Source organism: Arabidopsis thaliana (genome assembly GCF_000001735.4).
Source record: "Arabidopsis thaliana chromosome 1 sequence".
NCBI classification, from domain to species: domain Eukaryota; kingdom Viridiplantae; phylum Streptophyta; class Magnoliopsida; order Brassicales; family Brassicaceae; genus Arabidopsis; species Arabidopsis thaliana.
In genome coordinates this window covers 7,771,485-7,785,441 of record NC_003070.9, presented here as the reverse complement: position 1 = coordinate 7,785,441, position 13,957 = coordinate 7,771,485, and the positions used below count along the sequence as shown (strand labels likewise).

General features: G+C 35.4%; 2 protein-coding genes and 2 long non-coding RNA genes across 5 annotated transcripts; 2 read left to right on the top strand and 2 right to left on the bottom strand.

Annotated features, from left to right (window-relative positions):
* Positions 1–3,729: 3,729 nt before the first annotated feature.
* On the bottom strand, positions 3,730–4,245 carry AT1G05707. The gene is made up of 2 exons (NR_138947.1): positions 3,978–4,245; positions 3,730–3,929 (listed from the first exon to the last, which is right to left on the bottom strand). It is a non-coding gene; the product is annotated as an other RNA (long non-coding RNA).
* On the top strand, positions 3,903–12,379 carry AT1G22060 (sporulation-specific protein; the record flags this gene model as incomplete). Of its 2 annotated transcripts, none has more annotated exons than NM_102056.4 (10): positions 3,903–4,219; positions 4,829–4,933; positions 5,087–5,287; positions 5,373–5,495; positions 5,606–5,770; positions 5,984–10,738; positions 11,046–11,201; positions 11,374–11,475; positions 11,557–11,699; positions 11,793–12,379. In NM_102056.4, the coding sequence occupies exons 2-10, from the start codon at positions 4,856–4,858 to the stop codon at positions 12,067–12,069; spliced, it is 6,000 nt and encodes a 1,999-aa protein (NP_173625.1). In that variant the 5' UTR covers positions 3,903–4,219; positions 4,829–4,855. The 2 variants fall into 2 exon arrangements, with proteins under 2 accessions (NP_173625.1, NP_001323297.1); NM_001332534.1 differs by lacking the exon at positions 3,903–4,219 and adding an exon at positions 4,263–4,425 and having other exon boundaries at positions 11,793–12,069.
* MUB6 (membrane-anchored ubiquitin-fold protein 6 precursor) lies at positions 12,288–13,783 on the bottom strand. Its single transcript, NM_102055.3, has 3 exons — positions 13,413–13,783; positions 12,787–12,957; positions 12,288–12,654 (listed from the first exon to the last, which is right to left on the bottom strand). The coding sequence occupies exons 1-3, from the start codon at positions 13,543–13,545 to the stop codon at positions 12,599–12,601; spliced, it is 360 nt and encodes a 119-aa protein (NP_173624.1). The 5' UTR covers positions 13,546–13,783; the 3' UTR covers positions 12,288–12,598.
* On the top strand, positions 12,860–13,309 carry AT1G05703. The gene has a single exon (NR_138946.1). It is a non-coding gene; the product is annotated as an other RNA (long non-coding RNA).
* Positions 13,784–13,957: the final 174 nt, after the last annotated feature.

Genomic DNA, 13,957 nt, shown 5'->3' with positions numbered 1-13,957 from the left:
TCATTGTTTTCTTTTAAAGGTAAGATTACTATTTATATAAAGTGGACCATGTAACTATATTTCCTTTTTTTGTCGGCAGAACTATAGGTTACCAGTTATAAACTATCTAAATGTATTTTCTTTCATGAATGCGATGGCGTAACATAAGTTATACACATTTAGTTGATCGGATAGCAAAACTACCAGAAACAGACTACGTGAAAAAGCAAATAATGTGTGGTCAGAACTCTTCAATGCATAATCAGAAACAGACTACGTGAAAAAAGTAATCACTCAATCAATAGATCAAGCATTATTTTAGATATTTGCTAGTTAAACTGAACGATTATTCCTAAATTTGAGTGGTGATTCCTGATCATTCATCATATTCGTATAGTCATTACAAAGCAAATGGTGGTTTAATTTCTGTTTGAGTTATTGAGTATCAGGCGACATTACATATACGACAATCTCTCATTAAAATACAAAGTTAAAACAATAATTAGAAGATAAACCAAATTAAGAAAAAAATGGATTTGGTGCAAATCCACGATAGATTCCGGATATGATTACATCCACTTTTGTACTATATAATTTAAAAAAGTAGACGTAATTTAGGTTAGTGTATATAATTAATTAAACGTCACAAAGACGAAAGCATTAAGCATCGCACTCTATGTTTTACTAGTTATAATATTACAGGAACGTCTAATGAATCGATGAACATAGCCCTTGTCGTGGCTACTGTTCGTAAACCATATAAAGTGGTGGTACATAGAAACACTAAACACTAGCAATTAATTAGTTAGATACTTTTTATTACTCTAATTAGTTAGATACTTAGGTTGCTTTGATTAATCCAAGATTTAATGAGTCGTGTTTGAGGTGCAACTACTATAACGAAAACAATAAATCCAACAGTTCTTAGCGAATAAACAAATATTGATACTACAACTGCTTCAATTTTACCAGCCAAAGAGAATGTTTTGTTTCAAACTCCATTCAAAAAAATAATTATTTGTGGTAAAACCATTATCACTTTTTTCTTTTTTCTTAAAGATAGTCTTTAACCTATCCTTTATCTTATAAAACACAAGTCACTTGTCCAATAAAAACATGCTACATAGATTTCTGTTTTATAATTTAATTTTTATAAAAATAATTTGAAAAAGAATTGAGATCGTGCAAAAAAGAAAAAAGTGAAATAACAAAAGAAAATTAATTATTGACCAAAAAAAATGAGCTTCGTAATGTAAAAAAAAACTTTTTAAAAATAAAATTCAAGCCAATATCAATCTGTAAAAGAAAGTGTAAAAAAAAAATCTCTATTCCTTAATTTGCTCCTACTAACCCCTCCAGGATCAAGCTAAAATCATGGCATGTTTTATTAACCGATTTTTCATTCCTTATTTAACACCAATTTTTTCAACTTCTTCTCTATTTGATCTTTCTTTCTATTATCTTCCATTTTTTTTCTTTCTCTTGTGGATGCTATAGAAACGACTATGGAAATTCTAACCAGGTTAACGCTTAATTTTTATTTATATTCATTCATTTGCTATTAACTCATATTAATTATGATTTTATTGTACTCATGTTTTCCAAATTACAAACTATTTGTAGTTTAAACCATTTGTTGTTAGTTAACAAATACAAATATTTGCGTTTTGTTGTTAATTATTTGTTGCACAAAATAAACAAATACAAATATTGCAATTTGTTGTTAATAATTTGTTAGTTTTTAAACTAATTTTTCTTAGTTAACTCTACAAATTTGAAATATTATCTAAAAACAAAAAATAATTAGGACTTTTCGATAGTATAGGGATCCACTTTTATTTTTCAAACTTTTTAGTTATGATTGAATCTCTACTGCTCTCTATTAACTTCAATCTTTGGATGCAGAAAATATATATCTCAGTTTTAATTGTAAATCCAAAGGTTTTAATAATCTGTTGAATGATTATTAAAAATATTACAATAATATGAAAAATTACATTGCAATTGATTTCAATTTGTTGTTTCGTACGTAGTACGGAATAGAATACTAGTAAAATCTATAAATCAAAAGACTCGTAGCTTTTATTACAAGAATGAAAAAAATACAATTCGTATAAATTGGCTAATGATATGAATCTTAATTTATTTAATGTCACTTTAATCGGATTGTATATTATCACTTATCAGCTTGTGAAAATTTTAAACAGCTAAGTTAAATTGATTTTTTTTTTGCTTTTATAAGCTACTTTAATTTGTCGTTGTTGCACAATATAATAACGTTACTTACTGTATGATCGTGAGAAATATATACCATGTTATGGTAGTTAAACCGTTTAACAAAAGAAGAAAAGAAGAAGCATCTAATAAATTAAAATTATATAGTTTTATTTATATACATACTCACTATCATATATCGATCGGCACTACATGCACATACTTTACGAGAACATAAGAAAATCAGCAAAAGAATAAAAGATAATGCGCTTGTTCTTTTGATTCCTAAATTTGGAGGATTTATTTATTTGACGTTTTTTGGTCCCATACATGTACAGTATAACAGTACTATACTGTACATGATATAGTACAAAAAAGTTATAAGAAAGCATTAACCATTAACAAAGATTGTTGTCAATGGTTTAACATAGCAAACTATTGTTTGTCATTCAAAAAAAAACTTTATTGTTGACTATTGTTCTAACAGTATACAAATAAGTCAACCACAATTTTATGGAGTATTTATATTTTATCTTTTACATGAAACATTTTTATAAAGATCAATCTACAGTAGTGAAAATAAAACAGAAACAATTTTTTAGTTTGGGCCTTGGCCCAAAATACTGGCCTCATCGACCTAGTGTAGTAAATGGGTAAGTCGGATCAACGCCACGTGCAAAGATCGCAACACGTGATGAGGATGAGTGGTCACGTGCTAAAGTGGAAAATAGCTTAGCTGTGACCGGGAGAAAAAGAGACCGCTCGAAACCCACGTGCCCTTCCTGGCTCCATTATAGCTCGCCGTTTTGGGGCCACCTTTACACTTCTACTGGTGTATTATTTTACAACATTAATTACGAGTAGTAATTTACGACACTAATTAAAACCATTACATGTTTTCATTGTTGTTGTTTTTTTAAAAAACATTTTGACAATTTATTTACCACATTGGCACCATATACAGATGAGAATTCAATAGTTTACATTAGTAATTGTACTTCAACTATAAACCACTGTCTGCTTACTAACTATACATAGATTTTGTGTGTGTTGGATAAATTAAATGCTATAGGAATGCTTTTTGTTTATGTAATTTGACACAGTAACATTTTGTTTCCTTGGTGTAAATGCAATGAACTTTAAACTTTTTTTTGACATTTGGAACATTTTAGCAACATGTATACTTTTATATTAAAAGGGCAATATATATTAAATTAAAGCTCTAAAGGTCAAGAAATTTCAGTGTGGTTTTGTGCCTTGATTATTTTTACCATTTCTTTGATTATATTTTATAAAAAAAATAAAAATTGAAAACACAAAAAAAAAAACGAAAAGAAATAAACCTTTGAATGAGTCATGTTTTTTTTATATAGAATCGTACATGCTGAAGTAAATTCTTACGATCTTTACCAATGACATCATTAATTAGTACGTTTTTTGTTCTTCTTTCAATGTGGATTATTATTATTTTTGCTACAATTGTTTGATCATTTATTAATCAAATATACATAAAAATTAAATTAAAAATTCGAATTGGACACACACACACCGGCTTCAAATATATAAATATAGCCCGACACAATAAATCTTCATTACTTACCAAAGAGAGAAAAATGGGACCATATAATATAAAAAATAAACGAAATTAATTAGGGATGATAATAGGCTTTGGCGGGATGTCTCTGTTGTTAATTAACCCTTGTCAAATACACTTAAACCCCAAAACACTGTACTCTCTCCTGATATTTCACCAAATTATCAACACAATCACTAATCAAACCTAACCTAATCTCCCTCTAAAATCCCTAATTCTTGCTTCAATCTCCATTACCCAATCTCTAGATCCGTAATGCAGTTTTAATCCCTCTCTGAATATATTTAGCTTTACCTGGATTTGAAATTCACCCACCTTTTATTATTATTATTTACTTAAGACTCAGTGGAAAAAGCTGGAGAAGAAGAAGAAGTGAGAGAGATTATTCATTGTTTGCTTCCGACATAAGCAGCCTTCAGATCCGGGAACTAGGTGATGATCCTCCTCCTCCACTTCATCCCCATTAATGCAAACCCAATCAATCAAAAGCTTTTTAGTTTTCGTTTTGTTGCTATTTTTGTTTTCCTTAAGAATTCACGACTTGCTTCACTTGGTAATTTTGTTCTCCATTTTTGGGTTTCTTCACTTCTTCTAGCTACTAAATCTGGAAAATGTTGTGGGAATTTATTCTAGCTTAGGTAAGCATGTTACTTGATTGGATCTCTTACTAGAATTTAGATGCTTCAAGTGGATTTAAGTTTTGGTGGTGATTGGATCTGAGGAGAGCTAGGTAACAAGTGGGCACTTCTAGTTTTTGTTTCTCTTTCGCCATTTAGCAGAAATGTCTTCGCTTTTTTTGGAATTGGTTAGTCGGAGAGTTAGGAATGATCGGAGATCAAACCTCGGTTATTTATTTGATAGTTTGTGGTTTAGTGGATTCAGCATCTGAAAATTTTGAACAGCTGAGTGATTTGGATCTAAGTTTGTATGTATGGTTTCATTCTTCTATGATTGAAGTCTCTGTTTGTTGCCGGAACATATAGATACAAGAAGATGAGCACGAAAATGAAAACTGTGCTCGTTTCATGTGTGTGTTTGCAGGTGAAGCTGTTTTGATTTTTTTGAGTAATGTCGAGACTGGCTAAATGGAAGCTGGAGAAAGCCAAAGTCAAGGTCGTCTTTCGATTGCAGTTTCACGCTACCCATGTAAGTCAACACTTTCCGATTGGTTTGATTGTGTTCTTATGCTGTTGGTGTGCAACTATTTACTTCTGAGGAGTTCAATAAGATGTTGATGCTGCGTTTTCTGTTTTTAATGTACATTGTGATCTCATGTGTGCTTTGTTTATATTATTTAAGGTTCCACAAGCGGGTTGGGACAAACTATTTATATCTTTCATTCCCGCTGACTCCGTAAAAGCTACAGCAAAGACAACTAAAGCACTTGTGAGAAATGGAACTTGCAAGTGGGGGGATCCTATCTATGAAACTACAAGGCTGCTTCAGGATACTAGGACCAAGCAATTTGATGAAAAACTTTATAAGATTGTTGTCGCTATGGTATCGCTTCTACGGTTTTTTGTTTTTCCTTACTTTTTGATTTCAGAGTTAATTTATTCTTCCCTTTGCATTCTTATGAGATCAGGGTACTTCTAGATCTAGTATACTTGGAGAGGCTATGATCAACCTTGCTGAATATGCTGATGCCTTAAAACCTTTTGCTGTGATATTGCCCTTGCAAGGCTGTGATCCAGGAGCTATCTTACATGTGTGTACCATTCGCCATCTTCTCTCCATTTCTCACTTCCCGATAAAGAGATCAACTTCCTTCTTAAAGCTCAGAGATTGGTTTCTCATTATTTTGTTTCTTATTTTCAGGTCACTATACAGCTGTTAACCTCAAAAACTGGTTTCAGAGAGTTCGAGCAGCAAAGAGAAATCAGTGAGAGGGGACCATCAACGACCCCTGACCATAGCAGTCCTGACGAATCTTCTCGTTGCAGGATTTCACCTTCTGATGAGACTCTTAGTCATGTTGATAAGGTTTGGTCTTCTTTTCCCATAAAAGCTTCATGGATGTGTCCTTTCAGGTTTTCATTGCTCGTATTGGATCCTTGATTGTACAATATGCTGCTAAAATAATATACTGAGTTGTATGGTAGTGTCATGCTCACCTATTCACAGAACAACTTTTCGACAACCAATTTTGGAATGAGGGTGTTGACACAACTTTATAATGTTAATATCTTTTTGCAGACAAATATAAGAGGGAGTTTCAAAGAAAAGTTCCGAGACAATTCTTTAGTGGAAGAAACAGTGGGGCTAAATGACCTTGATTCAGGATTGGGTTTTGATGTCTCTTCAAACACATCAGGGAGCCTAAACGCTGAGAAACATGATATATCCAGCATAAACGAAGTTGACAGCCTCAAAAGTGTGGTATCTGGAGATCTGAGTGGACTTGCTCAGAGCCCGCAGAAAGAGAAAGACAGTCTTGGGTGGCAACATGGCTGGGGGTCAGACTATCTTGGTAAGAATAGCGATTTGGGCAATGCAATAGAAGACAACAATAAGCTTAAAGGATTCTTGGAAGACATGGAATCATCCATTAATGAGATTAAGATTGAAGTGAGTTCGCTGCAGTGCCATGCAGATGATATAGGTTCCAAAGCTCAAGATTTTTCTCAAATACTTATATCAGAGATTGGTTCTGGGGATCATTTGGTCAGAGAAGTATCTGTGCTGAAATCAGAGTGTTCAAAGTTAAAAGAAGAGATGGAGCGATTACGTAACGTCAAATCACACGTTCTATTTAATAGCAAAGATCAAGATAATGTTCCCCACAGTCTACAACTAAGATGGCTGCAGGGACTTTTAGTTGTAGAGGATAACATAAGAGAAATTCAAAACAAAGTATGCTATGGCTACCATGACAGAGACTTAAGATTGTTCCTCTCAGACTTTGAGTCTCTGCTCGGAGTTCTACAGGATTTTAAAACGCAGATTGAGCAGCCTATATCTCACTTCAGCACTGTACCATCTGAGAAAATCATCATGACTGATAGTAAAGAGAGAGGCCTTTCGAAAGCAAAGCATTTTGTATCAGGCTCTGAGGTTGACACTGATATTTATCAACCAGAACTTGATCCGCTTCAATATCTTGGTATGCCTGATCTTACTTCTCGTGAACCCAATTCAGCAGATTCTGTTAGTGCCATGAGAGATAAAATACTTGAGCTTGTACGAGGGCTGGACGAGTCTAAAGCTGAACGTGATAGCCTTACCAAGAAAATGGATCAGATGGAATGCTATTACGAATCTCTGGTCCAGGAGCTTGAGGAAACTCAAAGGCAGTTGCTAGTAGAGTTACAGAGTTTAAGGACTGAACATTCCACGTGCCTCTATAGTATCTCTGGCGCTAAGGCGGAGATGGAAACGTTGCGTCACGACATGAATGAGCAAACACTAAGGTTTTCTGAGGAGAAGAAAACTTTGGATTCTTTTAATGAAGAACTGGATAAACGAGCTATGGCTGCAGAGGCAGCACTTAAAAGGGCCCGCTTGAATTATTCTATTGCTGTCAACCATTTGCAGAAGGATCTTGAATTGCTTTCATCTCAGGTTGTATCCATGTTTGAGACCAATGAGAATCTCATTAAGCAAGCCTTTCCAGAACCTCCACAAAGCTTTCACGAATGCATTCAATCAACAGATGATTCAATTTCTGAGAAACAGGACACTCGTGATGTAAAACTCATACAGTTTCAGAATGAGAAAAAGGGGATGAAGGAACGCCCTTTAAAAGGTGATATTATTCTTCTAGAAGATATGAAGAGATCTCTTCATGTGCAAGAAAGCTTGTATCAAAAAGTTGAAGAAGAACTCTATGAGATGCACTCAAGGAACTTATATCTGGAAGTATTCTCAAACATTCTACGAGAAACTTTTCTTGAAGCAAGTGTTGACATAAGGATCATGAAAGCGAAAATTGATGAACTTGGATGGCAGCTGGAGCTTTCAACAGAGGCCAAGGAAATATTGAAGCAGAGGCTGGATATTACTTTGGACGAGGTTTGCTCCCTGAAAGAGGAGAAAACCACATGCATTGCCAAATGGAATGCTGTAGCTTTGCAGAATCAAAGCTTAGAGGCAAATTTGCAGAATATTACTCACGAAAACCTCATCCTTCTGCAAAAGATTGATGAACTGGAATCTGTAGTGTTGGAGTCTAAGAGTTGGAAGACCAATTATGAGACATGCATTTGTGAGAAAAAAGAGCTTGCAGAGCTTATGGAGAAAGAAGCGGTGGAAAAAGCTCATTATCGGACAAGGCTTGCTACTGTGCAGGCTGAGTTTGATGCTGTGAGAGGTAAGTTTGATGATTTGGCTACTGCAAATGGAAATCTACAGCAGAATCTCAGTAGTCTGACGGACAAGTTGATAAACACGTTAGGCTGCTACAATGAAAAACTCGTTTCCTTGCCCCAGTGGGAAGGAGTGGATCTTGATTTTGAGTCCCATGATTTAACAGAGCAGCTTGATAAATTCTTGTGTAAGATATGTGAAAAGTGTTTCGTACTTATATCAGAGAATAATGGCCTGATGAAAGAAAAATCCATGACAGAGTCATATTTAAGGGCTGCTGAGTCTGATGTTATGGAGCTCAAGCAGATGCATGAGAATGATGTACAATGTATGGTCACTAAATTAGAAGCTTCCACTGCCCTCCTCCGGAGACTGCAGTTGGAAACCGAATCGGTCATGGATAAAATGAAGGTTATTACTGAAGATGAACAAAACTATGAGAGCCGTCACTTGGACCTTCTTTCTCGTCTTGACCATTTTGAGAATGAAATGCATCTACTTGTGTCCAAGAATGAGGGACTTGGTCAAGAGATTAGTGAATTAAGCTCTGTAGCAGTTGAACATGGAAGAACCAAGCTGCTTGTGGAAGAACTGGCTGAGGAAAAGAAACGTGTTCTGGTTTCACTTCAAGATAAATCTCAGGAAACTTTGGGTCTTGTGCGTGAGCTTGAAAATTTAAAGAAAACGTTTGACCACGAGTTGAGACTTGAAAGAAACTTGAGGCAGGAACTAGAAATTAAAATGCAAGATCTTACATCTGAGGTGATCGCCAAAAGTTCCAAATTGATGAGCTTTGATGAGCAAAGCTCTGAGTTGGTCCGTCTTAAGCAAATGGTTTCCGATCTGGAGCTGGAGAAGGCAACTCACACTCATCGTCTGACAAGATATGAAACATCTCTGAGAAGCTTGACTCGTGATTCATCATATATTTCCGATTTGGAATCTCAGATACTTGAAATGATGGAAATCTCAGTAGCAGCAGATATCCAGATTGTTTTCACAAGAACTGAATGGGAGACTTATGCTGACAAGCTCCACAAGGATCATTTTGAGGTACTGACTGCCTTCAATGACTCTCGTAATGTAGGAGCTCAGCATATGAATGCTAATATAAAGTTGTTGGCAGATCTCGACTCCCTAAAATCAGAATTGAAAATTGAGAGAAATTTGAGAAACAACTTAGACAGAAGAGTTGAAGAACTCACCTCTGAGTTAGATGAAAAACATTTGTTGTTAGAGAACTTTGATTTGCAGAAATCTCAAGTGGAACTTTTGGAGAAGATGGTAGCTGAGCTGGAATCTGAAAAGTCTTTTCAACGTTTGGAGTACGTTAGAAATGCTCATCGAGAGTCTTCTTTCATAGAAGAACTGTTTCAGTGTCTAATGGCTGCAGATGTTCAGCTTATTTTTACAAAGATCCAGTCTGATATCTGTATCAATGAGTTTGCAGAACAACTTAGCTGCTGCTCTAATAGCCACCTTGAGTTTCAGAAGAAGTACACTGATGTGGAATCTGCCCTTAACCATTGTCTAGTCAACGAAACGCGGTATATGGACGAAAACAATCAGTTATTGATTAATCTTGAAGTCTTAAAGTCTGAGCTAGAGTCTTCCATGGCTAAAAGTAGAGCTCTTGCTGATAGAAATGATGAAATGTCAGCTGAACTCGAAGAGCACGCAACTAGGGATGAGAATGCAGAAAGAAGTTACTCTGAGAGAAGCTTATGTGCTCCTGAGGTCGAGCAATTAAAATCTTTGCTGTTTGGGTATGAAGAAGAAATAGAAAATTTGACGGTGTTAAAAGCGGAGGCGGAAATTACAGTTGAGATACTAAAAGATAAACTAACTGGGCTTTGTGGGAAAGGTGCCAGTGAGCTTGAAACACTGAAAAATAGGTGCAGTGATCTCACTCAGAAGCTCTCTGAGCAGATTTTGAAAACAGAAGAGTTCAAAAGCATGTCCAATCATTTGAAAGAGCTTAAGGACAATGCTGAAGCAGAATGCAATCGTGCTCGTGAAAAGGCCGACTACAAAGCCCCGCTAACTCCACAGCAGGAGTCGTTGAGAATCATTTTCATCAAAGAACAGTATGACACCAAGCTGCAGGAACTTCAATATCAACTGACCATGTCCAAGAAGCATGGTGAGGAAATTCTGATGAAATTACAAGATGCCATTGATGAGAATGAAGCAAGGAAAAAGGCAGAATCCAGCCAATTAAAGAGATCTAAAGAGCTGGAGGGAAAAATATTGGAACTGGAGGCTGATCGACAATCTGTTATCTATGATAAACGTGAGAAAACCACGGCTTATGACATGATGAAGGCAGAGCTGGATTGCTCATTATTAAGCCTTGAGTGCTGCAAAGAAGAAAAACAGAAGCTTGAAGCTATTCTGCAACAATGCAAAGAGCAGAGTTTGAAAATGTCCAAAGAGCTAGAATCAAGGAGAGGATTAGTACAACGTTGCAGCTCTCAGAAAAATATTGAGATGGAAGAAAATGATAGATTAAATAGTGAGGTGTCAGAGTTGGCTGACAAAAATACAATTGCAGTCTCTTCAGGCGACTCGGTGAACAACGGGCAAAGGGAAGTTGCTTGTATTGATCCTACAGTGCGGATCATCAGTCCCAGGTCGATAATTCAGGTAACCCTCAGTTAGATTGCGTTTGCATTAGCATTTATTTGGAAGTTAAGAATATTCAAGTTCATGGTATCATAGAAGTTAAAACGAGTTCTGTTCCAACCCTAAACTTCTGCTGCATCTTCTTTATGAAATGTTATGCAAAACTAGTTTACGTGATTTAATCAAGCTGGTAATGACTAGGCTACTACGTATGTCGATGTTTTCTGTAAATAGTTCTCTAGTTAGATATTAAGGATGTTATTTCCTGTGCTCGACGGGTAAAAAAAGGTGCTATAAGGAATTTCTTATTTTAATGTATGTTCATCAGGGTACTATTCAATCGAGCAGTGTAAATGGAAACAGAGACCAATTACCTTCCGGAGAAGCAATGGCGCTGGACAAACGTGAAGAAAGCCTAGCTTTGATCAATGATAAATTCAGGGCAGAGACTTTAAGGTCTAGCATGGATCACCTAAACGATGAGGTAATACTGGATTAAGGGTTAAAATTACTAGTTAAATTAATTGGAAATGTTAATATCAGTGACTTAGTTTGGATTGGATGGCAATTCTGAATTACAATATCTACATGATGGTAATTATCTACAGAAAGATTTTGCCTAGCGTCATTGGGTCTTTTTTCTGTCTTCTTTACAGCTAGAACGGATGAAGAATGAGAATCTACTTGAACCTCAAGATGATAATGATTCAGACACCAGATTTCCGGGTTTGGAACAGGAGCTGATGCAGTTGCGTCAGGTGCTGATGTTTACCTTTTAGAGATTGTAATGAATTGAAGCATAAGTGTCTGTAGAAGTCTTATGATCTTGTTTTCGACAGGCAAAGGAAGAACTTCAGAGTATCTTCCCTCTATCTCAAGAGAATTTCAGTTGCGGAAACGCATTGGAAAGGGTTCTTGCACTGGAAATAGAACTCGCTGAAGCATTGCGTGGAAAGAAAAAATCAACCACCCATTTCCAGAGGTACACGATTCAAAAATTCTGCTATTAATTTTCGCCTTTGTAACTATACTAGACCACGTTGAACTTATTATTCCTTTTTGCCTGAAATTGCAGCTCTTTCTTGAAGCAACACACCGATGACGAAGCAATCTTCCAGAGTTTCAGAGACATAAACAATCTAATTGAAGAAATGTTGGATACCAAAGGCCGGTATTCGTCTATGGAGACAGAGCTTAGGGAAATGCATGACCGTTATTCTCAGCTAAGCCTCAAGTTTGCAGAGGTTGAAGGAGAGAGACAAAAGCTGATGATGACTCTGAAGAACGTTAGGGCATCAAAGAAGGCTATGCTCTTGAACCGTTCATCATCAGCAACTCTTGGTGAACATTAATGCACAGATGTTACTTACCATGTATATAAAGTTCCAAGAATGTTGAAGAAGTCCAAGTTCCAAGAGTGGTCTCGAGTTATAGATAGCTTAATATAATTGTTGTTTATTCGAGTCTCAAGATATGGGGTTTTTAAAGTGATGTGTTCTCTGTGTTGTATAGAAACCCCATATTCTTTAATTCAAAAAATGAGAAGTTTAGTTGAGAATAAGAACATACATAAGGACAATACCATTCTTGTTATTTACTGTTGTATTGAACATATTGTATATATTTATAAAAGAACCAACCTTCAAGAATCATAGTACATTTTCTCAAGCCATTTTGATTTTTAAAAAATAATAATTAAAAACCACACACATGGAACCAAATTCTGTAATGAAGATCTTTTGTTTTCATGCCTATGCCAATCATTCTGTACTGAAGGAACTTCTCAAAGCTTGTTTGATGCCATGGAAGTTGTTCCGTGGAGCATCATCTAGTGCCATGATCATGACGGATATAAATCTCTATGATCCAATTTACTTGCAGCTACAAAATGGTGCACACGCAGCGATTCTTCATCGGTGGATCATTCTGCAGTTTTTCTGTGGAACAGAAAATTTTCATATAATGAGATGATATGAACATGATCTCAAAGCCATAGTTAACGAGTACAGAATTCAAGGGAACATGTTGTTACACTGCGATAAACAGTATAACAAGGTAGAGAAAATTACCGCTCTTTTTGTCTAACGTAGGAAGGCGAAGAACAATATGCATAGTAATGATCATTCCAGGAAGTTCACAAACAGGAAGCCTGGATTCAGCAAGTGTCCTATTGTTCTCCAGTATTTTCCCGGCATTGATGAGCTTCATATCATTTACAGTTTTTGGAGTATTTTCTTTATCTGTGAAACAGAGAAACATTGAAAATGCAATTATAAAACAACCTTAAGTAGAGAAAGTAAATGCAACATAAGATTCAATAAGGCCAAGAAACACCAAACACCTAAACCAAAAAAATCCAGGCAAAAACAATACAATTTGAGACATCAATCTTATACTAGTTTTAGCCAAAATCAGTAACTAGAGTGATCTTAACACAACAACAACTAAACCTTTCACACTATAAAACTATAATTATCTATTAAAGCCTCATACTTTACAAAGTTCAACACCTAGACTAGCCCAAAAAAGTTCATCATACATTCAAATCATTGCAGAAAGAAGACAAATTTAATACAATCAAACCCAATGGAGAGTAAAAAGAAATACATGAAGCAATGAATCAAATGAGACTCAACCATCAAAACCGTGAAAAGCTGTAGAAAGAAGCAAAAGCATAACTATAAGTATAAAATACCTTTAGGCCATTGAGAAATGAGTTTCTCTTTAAGAGAAGAAACAGTCATAGATTGATTATACTTGCTTGGACCTATGTCTGTACCATCTGCTAGTCTAAACTTTAGTTCTATCCAATCTTCTTCACCTGCCATCTCTTTTCAATTTCCCCCAGAAAACAAAAAACCCCAACAACAAAAAAAATCTCTAAAAAGAGAAACTTCAAAATTCTTCTCTGGAGAAAATCATCGAACACTTTTGCAGGATTATTCACCAACCCAATTACAAAAACCCAAAAAAGAAAGAAAAAAACAACACAAACCCAAATCAATTCTCGTGGAAAGAAATTTAGGAAGAAGAAAAGAGAGACACTTTGGTTTTGGTTACAAAGGCTGTCTTTGAGCAGACATAACACAAATTGGGAAACTTTCAGATTCTTTTTTATTTTCGTAATCCTACCTGAATCCTCAATTTGACGTTTTTACCCCTACACAATATCATCAATAAAGCTGACTTTTGATTATTTAGTGACTTACTAATCAAAAATATAGACTTGTGAATTAACTT